This window comes from Manis javanica, chromosome 5, assembly GCF_040802235.1.
Source record: "Manis javanica isolate MJ-LG chromosome 5, MJ_LKY, whole genome shotgun sequence".
Lineage (NCBI taxonomy): Eukaryota > Metazoa > Chordata > Mammalia > Pholidota > Manidae > Manis > Manis javanica.
This window is the reverse complement of record NC_133160.1, coordinates 167365924-167384876: the sequence shown is the minus strand read 5'-3', so window position 1 is coordinate 167384876 and position 18953 is coordinate 167365924. Positions and strand designations below refer to the sequence as shown.

Here is an 18953-nt window from a genome sequence, read left to right as displayed (position 1 = left end):
GCATGTCCTTGGTCATGTAAAAGCAGGAAATGGCAGGACTTGTCTAAGTTCGTGCTGTTGACCCAGGCACCCCCTCATTCTGACTTTAAGCAGACCAAGGAAAAAGGGAGAAACAAAGATGTAGCAAGATAATTTCATTTCATCCCCATGTTTCTAAAACTAGCATAAAGAGTTGCTGAAATGAGGCAGAAGGTCATGTGCTGTCATCCTTCTGTCTCTGGACAGGAACTATTCCCCTTCCATGTCACCTCCCCTGCACACCCCAGACACCTTCCCGGCAGACTCCTGGGGGATGCCAGGCTCATAAATGCAGAGGAGCTGTTAGGCAGAAGAATAGAAATGAACAGGATGGAGAGAGAATTAGGGCCAATAAAGCCCATTAAAAGGGACTCAAAGAGTTAACCAGATAAAACTAGAGAGCCGGAAAAGACTCACAGAGTTATGAGTTCATCAGCTGAAGCTCCAAAGGCCAGGAGCAACTTGGCTTGGAATGTCCAAATATTCCCCAGATAAAGAAAAGTATCTGAGCATGACCCACGTCTTCATTGCATCAATTAGATCATGGCATTGTAAGATATACTTTAACCTGCTAAAAGGCCCAGCTTATTCTTTAACTTAACCTCTATGCTGTTTTTTCCTCCTCCAGCCCCTAATCAAGTAATTTGGAACCTGGGCAGGAGACAAGCATCATGATTAATTTAGCAAACAAGCCCAGCTATAAAGAGCATAGTACAAACAGGAAAGATTCCATCTTAAAGCTAACATTGCATTCTAAAACCCAGGGAGTTAAGAAGTAAGATTCTTAACATATTCTTCAGCAAACAGACAATAACTCAGCCCACCTTGGGGACAGGGCAGGCCGTCTTGATTTATATGTTCCCAGAGGGAAGCTGTTACCCTGGGGAGGAACTGGATCAGTAAATTTCTTGTGTTAAGTTACCTGGAGGGCTGATAAGAGACGTAAAGTCTCTTATCGAAGATAAACATCTTGAGACCACTTGACAAGCCCACACCCCTAGCCCTTTGTCACAGTCCTGATAAATCCTTAAAAGAAGGGGAACCCCCAGTCTTTCGGTGTGCCTCTTCTCTGAGGTGACCCACACCCCCCTTTTTCCGAGTGTGCGCCTTTTTGCCTTAAATAAAACTGTTTCTCAACCTTTCAGGGTGCACCTCTCTCTGAGGTCGCCTGCACACTGCACATTCTCTCTCTTTAAATAAAATTCAAACCTTTCAGAGGGGCTCTCCTCCCTGAGGTCACCTGCACTTTCTCTTTTTAAGTGCGTAATGTTAAAACTTTTACTCTGCGTCACTACTGCGTCTCTGCCCTTCAATTCTTTGTTGTGATGGGGACAAGAACCGGGGAAAATAAACAATGCCCCCTTAACAGAGGTACTTTACGTGGGGCTCTCTGGAGGGTGCTTTTGTCCTCCCTCTGGGCCCAGACACACTCCTGATCTCAGAGGGCATTTGAACGTATCAGTGCAAGAAGCCCTCTATACACCCCTGCCACGTGGCTGGCTAGCCAACTTGCATGCCTTCATGAATGGGGAGCTCATCATTCCGAGCCACCAATCTGTTTTTTTCCAGAAGCAACAATAATGATAATGCTCCCAAATCTGCACCCCCTCACCCCACCCCACTCCCTGTCCTTAAATTCCTGGATTTTACCTTTTGGAGTTCCTGGGAGAGAACAGATGGCTGTGTCCGTCAGAGGGTCAGGGCACCTTGGGGAAGACCTTGTCCTCCAATTTCCCTGCCCACCTCAGCTCAGTCCCCAGAAAATGTTTTCTTTAAAGCTTTGAGGTTTCCTCAGGCCCAAATCACATGTTGAAGCCCCGCCCCCAGCCAAGACTACTGTTACTTAAATCCTCTCAACGCCTCTCACTCACAACTTCCTAACACCGATTTGTTAATCAATATGACTTTTAGGTGCATCTAGGGATTGGTAATCATGCTGATAGGCAGCATTTATTAGGGGGTAATGTGCTGGCTGCTGCACTGAACACTATGCATGGAGTATTTCTGTCCCATGTTACAAATGAGGATGTTGGGGGTCCGATAATGTGGCTGCTCAATGGCACAGGGCTGGGGGAGGTGGCACAGCTGGGGTTGGGACCTGGGCATCCGCCCCTGGCCCTGAGCCATCCAAACGCTGACCCACAGCACCCCACTCCTCCCTCTGGTTCCCCCATGTGGGTGGGGACACTCACCGCGTTGAGACCGCAGAGCTGGTAGCAGGCCATGGTGATGACCACAGTGATGACCTGCCAGCGGACGAAGGGGCTCCTGAGCAGCTCCAGCACCGATGCCAGGCGGATGTTCCTCTGCACACGGCTCTCGGCCAGGACCTCCTCCACCTCTTGGGAGACATCCTCTTTCCCCAAGAAAGTTCGGAAGGCTGCAAACAGAGATGAGCGTGGACTTTCACCAGGGGTTAGGACGTCCGCTGTGTCTAATGCTGGGCCCCACAGGGATCATCCCACCACCCAGACACACCCTTTGTCAGGGACGGAGCTGGCAGGGGCCTTGAAGCCATGTAATCTCAAGCCCTTGTTTAAAAATAGAGAGATGCAATGAGTTGCCCAACATCAAGATGGCTAAGAGAAGAGCCAGGAAAGAACCAGGGCTTCCCGGTCACCCCCACAGCAAAGCAGCGCATGCCCAGGACTCCAATTCTGTCTCTACCACTGGGTAGACAAATAGTATCCACATTCGTCCATTGTAATCATTTCTGCCTCACATGGCTGCTGTCAAACTGCATGATGTAATATGCACTAAACTCCACCTCAGAGATTCACATGCAGTGGGGACTCATTCAATGAATATTCATTGAGCACCTTCTATTTGCCTGGCCCTGAGCAGTTACCCTTTTTGGAAGTGTCTGGATGGAGGTGACATTGCTACTTGGCCAGGGTGTCTGGGTATAGATTCTATCATTGGAAGAAAGATGGAACTAAATGCCTCCAGGACTTTTCCATGTGACCCTCTGAAATACAGAAATCTTGGGGAGAAATATTCTCAAAGAGCTAATCTTCCCAAGGATTTAAATTCACCATGTAACTTATGCCTTATTTTCCAGCCTGAATATTGCAAATTTCTAGCCTCCGCAAACCCCTCATTTTTTACCAAGCCCTTCATTGTGTAAGCCTCTGCAGATATACTCACGAACTTGGGCTGACTGATTAGACCCCTGAGATCATAATAATCAGATCATGGGAGATGCTTTTAGAACTTAGATTTAAATATTTGGTGCTCTGATATTTATCCTCCTACAGGGAAAGGTGGCTATGGAGATGGCACCTATGGACAGTCCATTCCAGTGGGTGACATCCTTAAAAACACTTGTCTTCACCACAGGGCATGTGAAATTATTCTTCTTAAATAGAGAAAAAAAAAAAAAAAAGCTGTAAAACTTGCTCCAAATTCTCCAAGAAGCAAACCCACAAAGGCTCTGGGGTGTTATTTCCAGTAGCATACATGCACTAAATCATTGTATTTCTAATACTTTCTCAAAGTTCAAAGTGCAACATTCATGTGATAGAGTCATCCTAGAATTTTAGGGCAAGAACATTTTTCTCTTTCCTCCACTCATGCTTTCCATGTAAAATGAACTTTATAGTCTTTTTTTTTTTTTCCTTTTTCACCTTGGCTGCCAGGAAGCTCTTAGTTAAATTCAGTGCCCAGCTCTTATTTTCTGGAACAAAAATCTCTCTTCTTTTTCTTAAAAGTGTGATCTCCTTCCTCTTTCAAAGCATCAGTGCAATTTCCTGTTGTACATGTGCCCATAAAAATAGTTTTTTTCTGCTTGCCCCACACACCTTATGTTTCTTGTGACTAGGTGAAGAAGGGTATCTGGTGCAGACATGGAGATGCACAACTCAGATCCCTTTCCAGAAAGGACTTACTAATCCAAAGAGATGGGGATTTCAGGCTGTTGGGGGTTGGGGGATGGCTCTGGGCAGGGAAAAAAAGGGTTACCTCACACATCCTGGGACTCAGGAGGAGCAAGAACATTTGTTTCTTTCCTCTCTCTGGAATGTTCTTTTGACCTTTGTGCACCTGGCTCCCCTCTTTGTTCTTATAGCCTCAGCTCAGATACCACCTCCTCCAGGAAGCCTTCCCTGATTTCCCTCCTGGCTGGAAGTCAGGGAGAAGCAGGCCAAGATGAGGCAGCTGTCAGTGGGACACAGACAGATAGAGTTCAAGGCCCCTGTAAGTTTCAAGGCCCTGGTAAGTTGCAGTCAGGAGGGACACAGGGTCAAGGCTTCATAGTAAACAAGAAGCCACAACCTGGACATCTGGAAAATACAGCCTGAAAAACAAGAGAGCCTTTCCTTTTGAACCCAGCTTGGCCCCAGCAACAAGCCCCTTCCCCCTGCACCCCCCACCAGTCATGAAAACTTCTCCCTGCTTATAAGCCCTAGACACTGCCGTCCTGATGGTATCCTCCCTTGGAGCCCCTCCAGATTAGCAGGATTCCCTTTCTTTTCACTCCTCATTAAAAGCTTTACTGGTGGCTCTGAACTCTGATCTGCTGGCTTCATTGCTCGTCACCTCTGAGACAAGATCCTGGGAAAAACAGCATCTCAGCTGCTAACAAAGGAAGGCCTGGAATGCCTGCAGGAGAGGAAGTGCCTGCACACAGGTCTTACTTTGCCACCAAGCCCCACCGGTTCCACTTTCTCAGTCCCCAGGTCCCATCCCAGGGAGGCCTCGGCGTCTCCCTGGGGGGCTCCTTGCTCCTGTCTCCATCCTCTGAGATGACCGCTCTCCTACAGTCATGCCTTTATTGGCCTGGCCCCTGCCAGCAGGACCCAGTCCAAAATCACTCTGCTGCACAGAGCCCCCTGCCCACAACCCAGGCTTCCCCTTAAGTGGCCTCTTCCTCATCTGACCTCTAAGACATGCCTCTGTGCCTGGCACACGCTGCTCCTCTGCCCAGAACACTCTGCAGCTGGAACATTCCTTCCTCAGAACCCGCTCAGCAACCATGTCCCTGGAAGCCTTTCTGACCCATGTCATGGCTAGTCACCCTGTCATCAGGACGCTTTTACTACTGGCGGTGACAGTGTGTCCACGCACCTGCCATACCCACCCAGTGACACCCCCTGAGCGGGGGCTATCTGCTATAGTGCAGGGAGGGGGCAGGGTGTGGGCTGTGGAGCCAGAGTGCGCTTTGCACCTGTGCCTGCCCCTCCCGTGTGACCCCAGCCAGGTTACTGGTGCTCTCTGAGCTGCACTTCCCTGGCACAGAATTCATAAAACCTACATCTGTGGTTGTTCCAGAGAATGAAAACAACATATGTGAAGTGCTTGGCACGCAAATGGTGTCCTATAAACAGTGACTGTTATTGCTATCATATTTTATTTCTTCCCTGTAAAGCCTGATATCTAGCGTGTATTCAACTGATGTGTTTTGAATGAAGAGTAAAATCGGGGCTCAGGTGGTGGGAGGGAGGAGCATGTTATAAACAGAGAAGTGGGGGCTGCTGCTGAGTGGACTGGAGCAGGGAAAGATTATATACTAAGGATCAACAAAATTAAATCAGTGGGGGAACGAGTATCTGAGTAGCCTCCTCCGCACTGTTCCGAGAGCAGTGTGGTTGACAAACGGCAGGCTCCCTGTGGCCCTTGGCCACCCTACAGCACAGCAGCAGTGACAGATCTGATGCAGTTGGGGGCGCCTGCACACAAGCTGCCAGGGGACTGAAAATGTGCTCACACGCCTCACGTGGGGGCTGGCAGCTCCTTCCTGGGCCGGAGACACCTCCCGGCATCAGGCCCCCGCAGGTGCCCCCAGTACGAGGAAATGCTCTGTTCAAGACCACCCCATGGCACCTGGTCGGACAAGGCATCCCGTGGGGCAGGAAGGGGCCGAGCGGCTTCCTGTCGGTGGCTTCCTTGGTAAGGTCTAATGCCCTCTTTCCTCCAGAGATCACACTCCTATGGTCTAGTGGAGGCATGGCTTTGAATCCTCCTCAGCCTCAGTCTTGAGGCCCACTGAGGCCCGGCCCCTGCTTGCAGTCTGGGATGATTGGGGAGAAACGCTAAGGCTTTGCAAGGCCCCACCAACTAGCTGCCAATTGAGTTCCAGGGACCCCAGGCTGATGCTCAGCTCTGACAAGCTGTACGAATACACAGCCCTAAGGGAGAAAGTGCGGGCCTTTTAAAGGGACAGTCAGGACCGGTGGACAGAAATCACGGCCCCATTCAGAACCAGGTCTCAGCACCTGCTGATGCTCCGGGCACTGTGCCAAGGGAAGGGGCTGCAGAAACAAGAGCTACAGCACCGGCCAGGCGGTGTTCCCATCACACAGTCACATCTTGTTTCCTAATGTGCATTTTGTGGAATTCCAGTCCCTGCAGAGACTGCAGGGAAATAAGTTTTCTTGGTCGAGAAGTTCAGGAACATTGCATGCTCTATCTCTTGATGGTTTAAACTTCACATTAGAATAGTAAACTTTCTGTTAAGTCTTGAAGCAAAGAGACCCATTTAATTTCATTTTGCTCCACATTTCCTCAATATGTCTCTGGAGCACATACTAACAACCTGCAGAAGTCCATCAGGAAATGTCATTCTAACCTGATGTGGCGTGTGTCTCAGGGGCAGTAAATCCAGGATGTCCTGGTGGCCTGGAGGGGGCATCCCAGGGCATTGAGCTGAGAGTGGAGGCAAATACCACCAGGTTTCTTGCCATTTCTTTTAGGGTGCATCCTAAGAAAGCAGAAAGAGCCTGTGGCAGGCAGAATAATGACCTCCAAATAAGCTCACATTCCCAGAACCTGTGAGTATGTTAGTGTGCGTGGCCAAGGGGACTTCGCAGATGGGATTGTTAAAGATCCTGAGATGGGGAGGCGATTCTGGATTATCCAGGAGGTCCTAATCTTGCCACAAGGATCCTTATAAGAGGGAGGCAGGAGGTCAGAGAGGAGGTGATGATGGAGACAGGGGTTGGAGGGATACACTTTAGAGATGTAGAAGGGGCCAGCAGCCCAGCAACAAGGGCGCCTCTGGAAGCTGGAAGAGGTGAGGAAGGATTTTCCCCTTGAACCTGCAGAAGGAAAGAGCCCTGTGACACCTTGATTTTAGCCAGTGAGACCCACGTTGGACTCTGACCTCCAGAACTGTAGGATAATATATTTGTGTTGTTTTAAGCCACTAAGTTTGTGGCAATTTGTTAGAGGGGCCACAGGAATGTAATACAGAGCCACTGAAATTAAGCAGCTGTCGGCTCTAACCCTCCCCCACCACTCGTGATGGGAGGAGCGCATCTCTGGCCTCTCAGGCCTCAGAGCTCTCCTCTGTAAGGTGGCGCCGAGGTCACCTGCATCTCCAGAGCATCATGCCAGCTACCTGGGGCAAGGTATGCAGAGCTCCAGGGCCTGGCTCACTGCAGATGCAACACCCATCCTGTCCCCTCTCGGGGACAAATAAGCTGCTGGGAGATTAGCAGGCAGGAGGGGAACAAGCATCATGTGAAAATCTAATAAGGGCAAATGTGGGTGCATTCTCCCAGGGCAGCCTGAGGTCTGGGAGGGACAGCTGGAAGGGTCAGGGGTCACAGACGCAGACGGAGCAGCTGCAAGCCTAGCGTTTAAGCTCACAGTTCTAGGAGCAGGCTGCCGGGGCTGGAGCCCTGCTACACTGTGTCCTGGCCGGGCGGCCGTGCAGGGGTCACTCAGCCCCTCTGCGCCCCCTCCTCACCTCTAGGAGAGCTATGACGCTACTGCCTGCCCTACAGGTTATGTGAGGACGGGGTGGTGGGCACACATCTGGAGGGGTGCCTGGTTCTGGCAAGTGCTCCCCTCAGGGTCCTGGGTCAGCTGGGGAGCCTGTTGGGGTGGGGCCCATGGGCTGAAGGTCAGCCTGGCTTCCAGGGAAGTCCCCGCTGGGTGCCAGGATAGAGGATGGGACTCTCCTGGCATCTAATTGTGCCTCTGCAGTCCCAGCTGCCTGGGCAATGGGATTCTGGGCTTGTCCCTTCTGCCCAGTGGGGAAGGGTGTGGGCGCTGGCTCAGGGCTGAGTCCAGCTGAGTCGGATGGTCACTCATGTGCAAAGGTTAGCTGGAACCAGATGGACAGCACAGGCCCAAGCCTCCTCGGTAGGGGCTGGTTCGCCGTTCCGGAAGCAACTGAATTTTATCACCTCCTTTAGCATTTATCACCTCCTGCTAGAGCAGAGCCACAAGAGTCTGCTGATGTCTTTCTTGTGACCCAAAGGCCCCTGTGACAAGGTCAGCAAAGGGGTTTCATGCTGAGCACCAGCAATGGCCCTTTGTAGTCACCTGTGGACACAGCACCCAGCTTCTCATCTCCTGCACTGTGCAGGCCTCAGTGCTTCTAAACATAGGAGGTTTCACTGAAGCACTTATTTTCAATCGTTATTGGGATTCAGGGTTGAGTTTTGGGTTTTTAACTTAGGTCTGGTGACCTTTTAGTCCTGAGAGCAGCAGGACCCAGGGACCTCCCACCTGTAGCTGTGTAATGGGTCACTATGCCCTCCACAGGCCCGCGTGATGGGGCTGCAGGGGCTCCACCACGTGGAGAAGCTGATTAGGGGCATCAGTCTCACTCTCCTCTCCACGTAGAGTGACAGCTTGCAGTTTATTTGTGCAATTCATTGGGTAGAGGATCTGGGAATGGAAGTACTTGGTTGTAATTGAATTAACCCTGAGAAATGTACAGGCAGTTTATAAAAATCCCCCAAAGAAACGATGGATTAATGATAAAACCGACAGTGCCAGCACAGTCATGAGGCAGTGAGCTGCCACCTCCCCTCTACATGCACGCCCATCCTCAGCCTCGGGGGCTGTTGACATATGCTGCCTAGAAGAGATTATAAAAGCTAAAACATAGGTAATCTAACTCTTCAAGATAGAGGTGACATTTTAACAAGAGTGAGAAATTAGCAACTTTCTGAAAGAGACTGTCCTATGAGAAGCGGTGTGTGACAGCGTTTTCATCACTGCATGGCTTGGAAGCTAATGTGTTGGACACAGGTCACCAACTCGCATACCAGCATCTTAAGAAAAACCTTGCAAACAGTCTAAAATGCATTCCTGTATAAAAATATCCCAAATGAAGAGTTTCATTTGGTTTTGCTAAATTATGGTTATTAAAATATAAAAAGGCAACATCTTACTATTTCGGGGGAACAACTGATCAGAGGTGGAAAGATGGAAATTTACTAGTGGGACATCCTCCAGACATGTCATTGCTAATGATGGGATTGCAAGATGAATACCAAATGCATTAGGCTCGGCCAGCCTTGCTGCCTTCTTTCCTTTGGATCCACATTCTTTTGTGAGGTTCTTTTTGAGCTAGCACCACTATTAAGGCCAATATTGAAGTGATATTGGCTAACTCTTGTTGAAGGTTACTCTATGCCAGCCACCATTCTAAAAGTTCATATGCCTTTATTTATTTAACTTTCATATAACCACCCTCAGTAGTAGACTGTTAGCATTCCCATTCTGTAGGTGAGAAGAAACTTGCCTAGTCAGGAGAACTAGGATCCCTGAGAGCAGAGCCTGAGGCAAGGATTGAGTGTGGGAAGTTGACACAAATGATAGAAGCAGAAAGCAGGGGTGAGGGGGTGGGGAGAGTGAGACAGGAAAAGAGGAGGCCCCACAAGGCATTTCCTTCCTTCCTTCTCTTCCTAGATTTCATTCCATGCCCTGAGTTCCTGAAAGAAACCAGAAGGATCCTCTGGCTTTCCTTAACCATCCATCTGCCCATTACTTTCATCAGAGTGAGGCAATTTATAACATAGTTAATTTATAACATGGACAGTTATAAATTTAGCACCAGTGTCATTACACTTTGGAAGCACAGAGTGGATTTGTTCAAATTAACTTTTTTCACCCAGAGCTCATAAGTAACAACATTCCCTTCCCTCCAATCTTTAGGTCAAGGCTTGAAATCTGCCTTGGAGCAAGGATCCCCCTCACTAATGGGCAGGAAACTGCAGGTAGGGGCCAGAGAGTGTAGGACAGTGTTGGGGGTGTCCTGTGGCCGAACAATGGCTGCCACCACAGCTCCCGTTGTCACACGGTCCCACTAGCCCAGCACAGTGGCTGATGCTGCTGTGTGGCTTATGACATTTCATACCAAGGGCTGGCTCTTACTAGTCTGGCATGTAGCAGGTGCTCAAACCATGTTGGATGAACATAAATGGACCCTAACATTTGCTATGTTAAGTCTGAAGAAGAGGGTCATGTGGGATGAGAAACATGGATGTGAGTAGGGTTGGACTTCTTGGCCCTGAGGTCAGAACAGGCACCAAAGGCAGCAGCTATGATGTGTTGGACATCAGCCCTCCACAAGGAAGAACCATGTGACAGGTGTGTCCAGGGGCAGAGAAGGCCATTTCCTGAGCAGTGAGCTCCCCATCCTGGGGGATGTGCAAGGAGAGCATGGGTGACCTGCTGGAGCTGCTGTGGGAGGGACTCAGGCATCGCACCGGAAGGTGGTCTTGAAAGTAAGTGCAGAGCCCCGGGGGGGGGGGGGCAGGTCTGGAGAGGATGAGGCCATGGCGTTTATGAGGTGGGCAGGGGAGGGGACAGACACGTGCAGCGTCAGCTAGATGTCCTTGGAGAGAGAGGGAACAGCCTTAGGAACCTGGCTGTCAATAAGCCCATTTCAAAATGACATTTGCTCATGGAAAATAACCCTCCCAGAGGGGTCCAGTCTCTTGAATCTGCACGTCACTTAAACAGTTCATCCCATCTACCCGGCTGCTCCCCTCCTAGCTTGGGCTCCTACCCTCACTCTTGCACTTGAAAGTAAAGCCTTCCCACGGCTCATCTCTCATTCATATTCTTGGCCATGTTTTAATCACTAACTTCAAAGAACTTGAAAAAGGAGTAAGAATTTGCATTTTCCAACTGGAAAGAAAGTCCTCTGCATGGCCTGGTCAATTCCCAGGCTGGGAAAGGGTGCTGTTATACAGTCAGATCTTGTCCAGTTAAAGACTTGCCTTTATTCAAAGGCCATCAAGAGACCAAGCAGGGGAGAGGAGACTAACATTGATCATGTGCCTACTATGTGCCAGCCTTTGGGCTAGGTTCTCACAGGCTATATTCTAGTGTCAGTGGGTTCACCGAGCCTCGGGGAGGTTAGGAAGCGTACCAGAGAGCCCAGGGAGACAGTGAGAGCGTCAGTATTGCCCCCCAGATCTGTCTGACCTTTCTTTCCACACACCTCAAAGCAGGAGGGAAAGAAGCCGCAGAGCTGAGAAGCTAACAGAACCAGACTCGGTCTGTTTCGATTCACCTGCAGTTTGGGAGAGCTTGCTGGGTGCCAGGGGTGGCGCAAAAGGTCTACTGCATTAAAGGAAGAACGAGACACGGTTTCTGCTCAGAAAGAATTCTCTCCAGCACAAGCCAGAGCCAAGCTCCCTGCTGCTCCGGGTGTACGGTGTGAACGCAGGCCTGCGGGAGCCTCCCGAAGCCCCCAGAGGTCAGCGCTCTCACTGCTGTGCCGTGCCCAGGTCACACAGGAGAGCTGGCATTTCTGCTCCTGCACTGCTGCGTGCCCAAAGGGTTGAGGCAAACCCGGCTGCAAGGATGGCGTTGACAGTTGTTCACAGCTGGCTTATGGACAAGTTACAGGCCTTGTCCATAAGCCAGACTGAAGGGCTCCTTTCCCAAGAGCGCTCTTTGCGTGTCTGCCGGCATTCTGTCTTGCAGTGACTGCTTTCGCATGCAATGATATTAGCAGGTGCATCAATATCGTCAGGAGTGATCGCTGGCTGCGGTTTTTTTTTCTATTAGTAATTGAATAATTTACGAATAATTTATTATTCATACATGTGTTAAAAAAAACTATCCTATTGTATTAAGAACACTTAACATGAGGTCTACCCACTTCACAGATTTGTAAGTGCACAATACAAGTTCGTTGAGTATAGGCGCAGTGTTGTACTGCAGATCCCTAGAGCTTGTTCATCTTGCATAACTGAAACTTTATACCTGTTGATAGCAACTCCCCATTTCCCCAATACCCACAGCCCCTGTAGGTGATAAGCCAGGGGTTATCCCTGGGGAACAGTAGCTATTAGAAGTGGCTTTCAGGCACAGGAATAGTGAAAACACTTGTATAAGAACAAACAAACAAGCAAGCAGACACCATCACAAATGGGCACCCCCTGGACGACCCCCCCCTCCAGCCAGCCACATGTATTCATGGGCTTTGATCAGCCCGCACTTTATGGATGGATTCCTGCCCTGCCTCCCTTCACCCTTTTATGTCAACCCCTCTTTCCACTCCAGCTCAATTGCCACCTTTTCCAGGAAGGTCTCTTTGGTTTATCCCTCCTTAACCCCCTTGGAGCTCTGCGCTCCTCCCTTTGTAGCTCCTGGCATGAGGCGATTCACCCAGATTTGCGAGGTACACCTGGTTCCTGGCGGACACCCTCACTGACTGTCTGTGTAAGGACTCAGGCACCTTGTCTGGTTTTGCTCCATATTTTACCTCCTGGGCTTAGCACTGTGCTTGGAACACAATACAGACTCCATAAATCTATAGACAATGAATGAGCAGTGACTCTAGAAAAGGGTCTAACATAAGAAAAAGAAGTCATAGAAAATATCTGTTGCAAATGCTTTTAGTTCAAGACTGTCTAGTATGTGTCCCTCCGGAGGGCCCCTTGTAATAAATGGTTTCTGGAGTTTGGTAAGCAAACTCTGTCTCTCCTGAGAAACTGATCTGCTTCTCGTAGAGTCTGTGGAGGAACTAGTTCATTTCTTGCCCTGGCTGCCAGGGAGTTCAGAGACTAATTTGGTGCCTTCTCCTAGAAAAACAAGGAAATGCTTCCCACTTTTCAGGCAATGTTTTAAGCCCTTTATGTGAATCACATCATTTAAGGGTTCAAAATAATTCAGTAAGTTTAGTGCCTCTGATAAGGGAATCGAGCTAAAGGCCACTCATACCTAGAAAATGTCACCCCATGACCTATTCTACAAAATAAGGAGCGGAAACGCTGTAGGCTTTTTTTTGGTGAGGATTAAGGTAATGGAAACAGTATACATACCTCTATTAGTTTCCTATGGCGGCTGTAACAAATGATCACAACATTGGTGGGTTTAAACAACCCAAATTTATCATTTTACAGCTCTGGAAGCAGCCTGATCCATTCTTGATCAACTTTCTTGTGCTGAATCAAAGTCTGCCTTGCTGGGGCATCTCGCATAGATAGGTCCTGAATCTGTCAGCCCAAATAAGGCTGCTCTTTCTTCCCTCAAGAGCCTGTGCACAATTTGATCATGCCCCCTGGGTCTTCCTCACTCCCTCTCAGCCCACTCCTCCCAGGAGAGGAGAACGGACTGAGCTTATTGGTAGGTTGGGAGATAAGTGGCCTGAACAGCCACTTCATGTTGGGATCTTGCCTGACCACCATGCCCAAAGCACTGCCCTATCACATCCCCTATTCTGATATTTCACTTTTGTCAATTTAATACACCCCCTTTCCTCATGGTGGGAGTCTGGGCTCTTTCCCACATTTTTTAGGCACTGGGAGCTTCTCCTTAAGTGACAAAGTAGTGCAAATAAATCAGACTCAGCTGGAACTTAGTCCCTGGACATTGTGAACTGGGGGTGGGGAGGAATGGGAAAGCCCGGAAGGGGCCTAAGGAATGGATGGGTTGCATTGACGGCCCTGATTCATGCCTCCCGGACCTACTTCCTTTGCTGTATAACTGTGTGGACTCTCCCACTCTGACTCTGGGCTTGACCATGTGACTTACTTTGGCCAATAGGATTTTAGCTGATTTAAAGCTTAAAAAACTGCTGTGTTTCCCCTTGTTCTCTGGGACTTCTGCTCACCATGAGAATATGCCTGAGCTAGCCTGAGGATGAGGCACGTGGGGCAGAGCTGAGGCCATCCTAGGTCAGGCAGCTGACCACCAGACCTGTGAGAGAGCTTCCACTGAGACAAGAATGCGAAGGCAATTGGACAGCCTAGAAGTAATGGACAAATTCCTAGAAAAATACAACCTTCCAAGATTGACCCAGGAAAAAACAGAAAATCTGAACAGACCAATTATTAGCAATGAAATTGAACTGGTAATCAAAACACTCCCAACAAACAAAAGTCCAGGACCAGATGGTTTCACAGCTGAATTCAACCAAACATTTAAAGAAGAGCTAATAACCATCCTTCTTAAAGTATTCCAAAAAGTAGAAGAGGAGGGAATACTTCCATTTTATGAGGACAGCATCACTCTAATACCAACACAAGGCAAAGACACTACAAAAAAAGAAAATTATAGACCAATATCCATGATGAACATAGATGCAAAAATCTTTAACAGAATGTTAGCAAACTGAATTAAAAAATACATCAAAAGTATCATTCATCATGGCCAAGTGGGGTTTACTCCAGGGATGCAATGATGGTATAATATTCATAAGTCAATCAATATCATACACCACATTAACAAAAAGAAAGATAAAAAACACATGATCATTTCAATAGATGCTGAAAAAGTATCTGACAGAATTCAACTTCCATTCATGATAAAAACTGTCAAAAAATGGGCATAGAGGGTACTACCTCAACATAATAAAGGCCATATTTGACAAACCCACAGCTAGTTTAATATTTAATGAAAAAAAGCTGAAAGATTTTCCTCTAAGATCAGGAACAAGATAATAATGTCCACTCTTACCACTCTTATTCAACAAAGTACTGGAGGTCTTAGCCACAGCAATCAGATAAGACAAAGAGATAGAAGGCATCCAAATTGGTAAGGAAGAAATTAAACTGTTACTATTTACAGATAACATGATATCACACATAGAAAACCCTAAAGACTTCACCAAAAAAACTGTTTGAACTAATAACTGGATTCAGCAAAGTTGCAGGATACAAAATTAATACACACAAATCTGTTGCATTCCTATATACTAACAACGAACTATTAGAAAGAGGTATCAGGAAAAGAAATCCATTTACAATTGTGTCAAAAAGAATAAAATACCTAGGAATAAACCTAAGCAAAAAGATGAAAGACCTGTACTCTGAAAACTATAAGACACTCATGAGAGAAATTAAAGAAGACACAAATAAATGCAAATTTGTCCCATGCTCATGGGTAGGAAGACTTAATATTGTCAAAATGGCCATCCTGCCTAAAGCAATCTACAGATTCAATGCAATCCCTATCAAAATACTGATAGCATTCTTCAATGAATTAGAACAAATAGTTCTAAAATTCATATGAAACCACAAAAGACTCCAAATAGCCAAAGCAATCCTGAGAAAGAAGAACAGAACTGGGGGGAATATGCTTCCTGACTTCAAGCTCTACTACAAAGCTACAGTAATCAAAACAATTTGGTTCTGGCACAAGAACAGACCTGTAGATCAATGGAACAGAATACAGAGCCCAGATATAAACCCATGCATATATGGCCAATTAATATATGATAAAGGGGCCATGAAAATACAATGGGAAAAGACAGCCTCTTTAATAACTGGTGTTGGGACCACTGGACGGCTACATGTAAGAGAATGAAACTGGATCACTGTCTAACGTCATACACAAAACTAAACTCAAAATGAATCAATGACCTGAATGTAAGACATGAAACCATAAAACTCTTACAAGAAAACATTGGCAAAAATCTCTTAACATAAGTATGAGCAATTTTTTCCCGGGGCACATCTCCTCAGGCAAGGGAAACAAAATAAAAATGAACAAGTGAGACTACATCAAACTAAAAAGCTTCTGTAGAGCAAAGGACACCATCAGCAGAACAAAAAGGCAATCTATAGTATGGGAGAAAATATTAATAAACAATTTATCCAATAAGGTGTTAACATACAAAATATATAAAGAACTCATAAAGTTCACCCAAAAAACAAATAACCCAATTATAAAATGGGCATATGACCTGAACAGACATTTCTCCAAAGAAGACACACAGCCAACAGGCACAAGAAAAGATGTTCCACATTGCTAATTATCAGGGAAATGCAAATCAACACCACAATGACCATTCCAAACATACTTATATCAATAATCAATGAAACCTCACCTCACACCAGTTAGAATAGCCACTATCCATAAGATAAGAAATAACAAGTGTTGGTGAGGATGTGGAGAAACGGGACCCCCTACATTGTTGGTGGGAATGTAAATTGGTACAACTGCTGTGGAAAGCAGTATGGAGGTTCCTCAAAAAACTAAAAATAGAAATACCATTGGACCCTGTAATTCCACTTCTAGGAATCTACCTGAAGAAAAAAATATCCCTGAAATGAAAAGATAAGCACCTCTATGTTTTCTGCTGCACTGTTTGCAATAGCCAAGATATGGAAGCAACCTAAGTGTCCATCAATAGATGAATGAGTAAAGAAGTTATGGTACATATACACAGTGGAACATTATTCAGCCATAAAAAGAAAAGAAATCCTGCCATTTGCAACGACATGGATGGACCTAGAGGGTATTATGCTCAGTAAAATAAGCAAGATGTTGGAAAACAAATACTATATTATTTCACTTATTTGTGGAATATAAAAACAAAGCAAAACAGAAGGAACAATATAGCAGTAGACTTATTGACAGTGAGAATCAACTAGTGGTAACCATGGGGGAGGGGCTAGAGTGGGTGGGTGGAGAGGGTGAGGGGGATAAAGGGGCACAAAAATTCTCCATCATAATATAAATTGGTCACAGTGATAGTACAGCATGGAGAATATAGCCAATTATTCTGTAATATCTTCCTATGCTTACAGATAGTAACTGCACTAGAGGGGGTGAAGATTTAGTAATATGGATAACTGCTGAACCACTGTGTTGTATATTTGATATCAGTACATGATTGTATATCAATGTTACTTCAATAAAAAAAAGTAGAAGAATATGAAAGCAAGCCCTATCAAGGTTTGCAGAATTGGCAGCTGGCCCATAGACTTGGGAATGGTAAGCGCTATTGCCTTAAGCCAGGGAGTTTTGAGGTGGCCTGTTATCAGCATTAGTAGGCTAATAACCAACTCCTACAGGGCCCCTTTCCCCTAGATTACTAGCAGACTGGACACAGTGTATCTCCCACAGTGCCAAACTAGGTTCTGGGGAGTAGAGCATGTTTTCTGTATGCTCAGAGGTTCCAGAGCAAGGCTCTCAGAGTTCAAATCTCAGTGCTGCCATTTGCTAGCTTTATGTCTTTGGCCCTATCCTCAGTTTTTCTGTCTTAAAATAGGGGACTTGAGAGATCTAACAAATGTGAAATGCTTAGAAAGAAATTTCTTTCAATACAGATGTGCTGTTACCAAGTGTGCCCATCTCCCTGCACCAGGCCCTCCCCCTGACCTCCTGGGGGCTGCAAATGCTGTCTTGTGCTCACCTCTTCCCTCAGCACCTGGCAGAATGCCCAGCGCAGTGAATACCTACTGTTTGGTGAGTGTCTGCAGTGAAATTAGCACTTGTATTTGTACAGATGCAAATTTCAATATTCTCTTTGAACCCAAAGCCAATGTCTTTGTTCTTTTTACAAAGTGCACGTATAATACTTCTCAGTTTTGCGACTGGACTTCTCCTTACCCCCTGCTGTGCTATTAAACAAACCTTCTAAGCCTTCTCCACTGGCCGGCATTTACATGAACTGACCATTCCAACTGGCCTTAACTGAAATGTTCCCCGGGAGTTCTTCCGGAGAGCAACCAGATGGGTCGAGGGGCTCCGGGAATCAGATGTCCCCCACTCTTTCTCAGCTGCTCTTTCGCTGCTGAGCCTCCCCTATCTGACAAACAGCCTCCTTCCGGTTTGTCCTCCCACAGGCCCCATGGGACACCCCCTGGAACACAACCCCCTGGGGTCCCTCAGTGAGAGGAGAACCACCCTTGGGTCCCAGTCCCCCTGTCAAGCAGGGCTGTGAGGTGGGGGAGAGCTATCACCCAGCATCCCTGGGGGCTGATGGGCGGAGAGGGCTCAAGGCCACTCAGGCTGCCAAATTCATGCAAATTCTGTGTCTGTGGGCCCTCTACTGAAGAAAGCGCTGCACTTCCCATCTTATTTTTAAAGGCCTCCAGAAACCAAAGCCACTAACCACAGCCTTGGGCAATCACCTTCTCCACAAGCCTCAGTTTCTTCACCTAAAAAGGGAAAGCAATGAGAATGCTTCTGATGTCACATCCCAGGAGTGTTATAGGTGAGAAAGTGGACCCCAGCCACAAACTGCTAGGCACATGAGATAGTCATTAATATTAGATTAATTCATTACTTCAGAAAATACGTAGGTTGTTTGGGTTGTCCCACCCATAAGGTGCTGCACAAACCATGTTAGAGTGTCCATATAACTCTCAGTTTTCTTCTTGGAGGTGGACATTAATGGAATTTAGATCAGAGGATAGGAGAGAGAGAAAAAAAGGGACAGAGTTATCAGTAATGATGACAGCAAATAATACTCTGAGCCTTATGCAGCATCTAATTACAGCCTTACAATAAGCTTACAACAAGGGACATTCATATCATTTTCTTTCTCAGGTGAGGGTCCCAAGGCTCAGAACCCTTGGAAGAATTGCCCCAGTGGGACCACAGAGCTGGGATGGAAGGCAGATGTTAGTCCAACCCCTCTGGCTCAGCCACGTGCTGTCGACTCTGTCTCCTTCTATAAAAAGAATGGGAATGTTGTTCCTCCCGCGTTGTCTCCTGACAAAATGATTCTGGCTTTTCAGGGCTCACTAGATACACCTCTGATTCTGAACGTGGTGCTTTGCATCTGGCCCAGCATGTCCGCATTCAGGGAGTCTAGGGAAAGCCTCCTAAGACAACTCCCAGGCCCCATCGTGGGCTCCTGTGCCTGTCCTGCAAACTGGGTAGATGTCTGACCCCTTCCCAGGGCTGCTGGGGGTGTGCTGGTGGGTTGTGGTGCCCAGGTGCCTGCCCCATGCTACGTGAAGCTGGCACTCCTTTCTGGGTTTGCATATTTCCTTTCCTGGTGAGTG

The 18953-nt window shown here is 47.2% G+C and overlaps 1 protein-coding gene across 17 annotated transcripts in view; it reads right to left on the bottom strand.

Moving 5' to 3' along the window:
- Window positions 1-18953, bottom strand: part of SLC2A9 (solute carrier family 2 member 9) — a 208216-nt gene that overhangs the window by 104588 nt on the left and 84675 nt on the right. For all 17 annotated transcript variants that reach the window (XR_012131823.1, XR_012131822.1, XM_073237843.1 and 14 more), the window contains one exon: window positions 2211-2398. Coding sequence is in view for 15 of the 17 variants with exons in the window: in XM_073237843.1 (XP_073093944.1) it covers window positions 2211-2398 (188 nt within the window). In the remaining 2 variants the exon portion in view is untranslated. The remainder of the gene's footprint in view (window positions 1-2210; window positions 2399-18953) is intronic.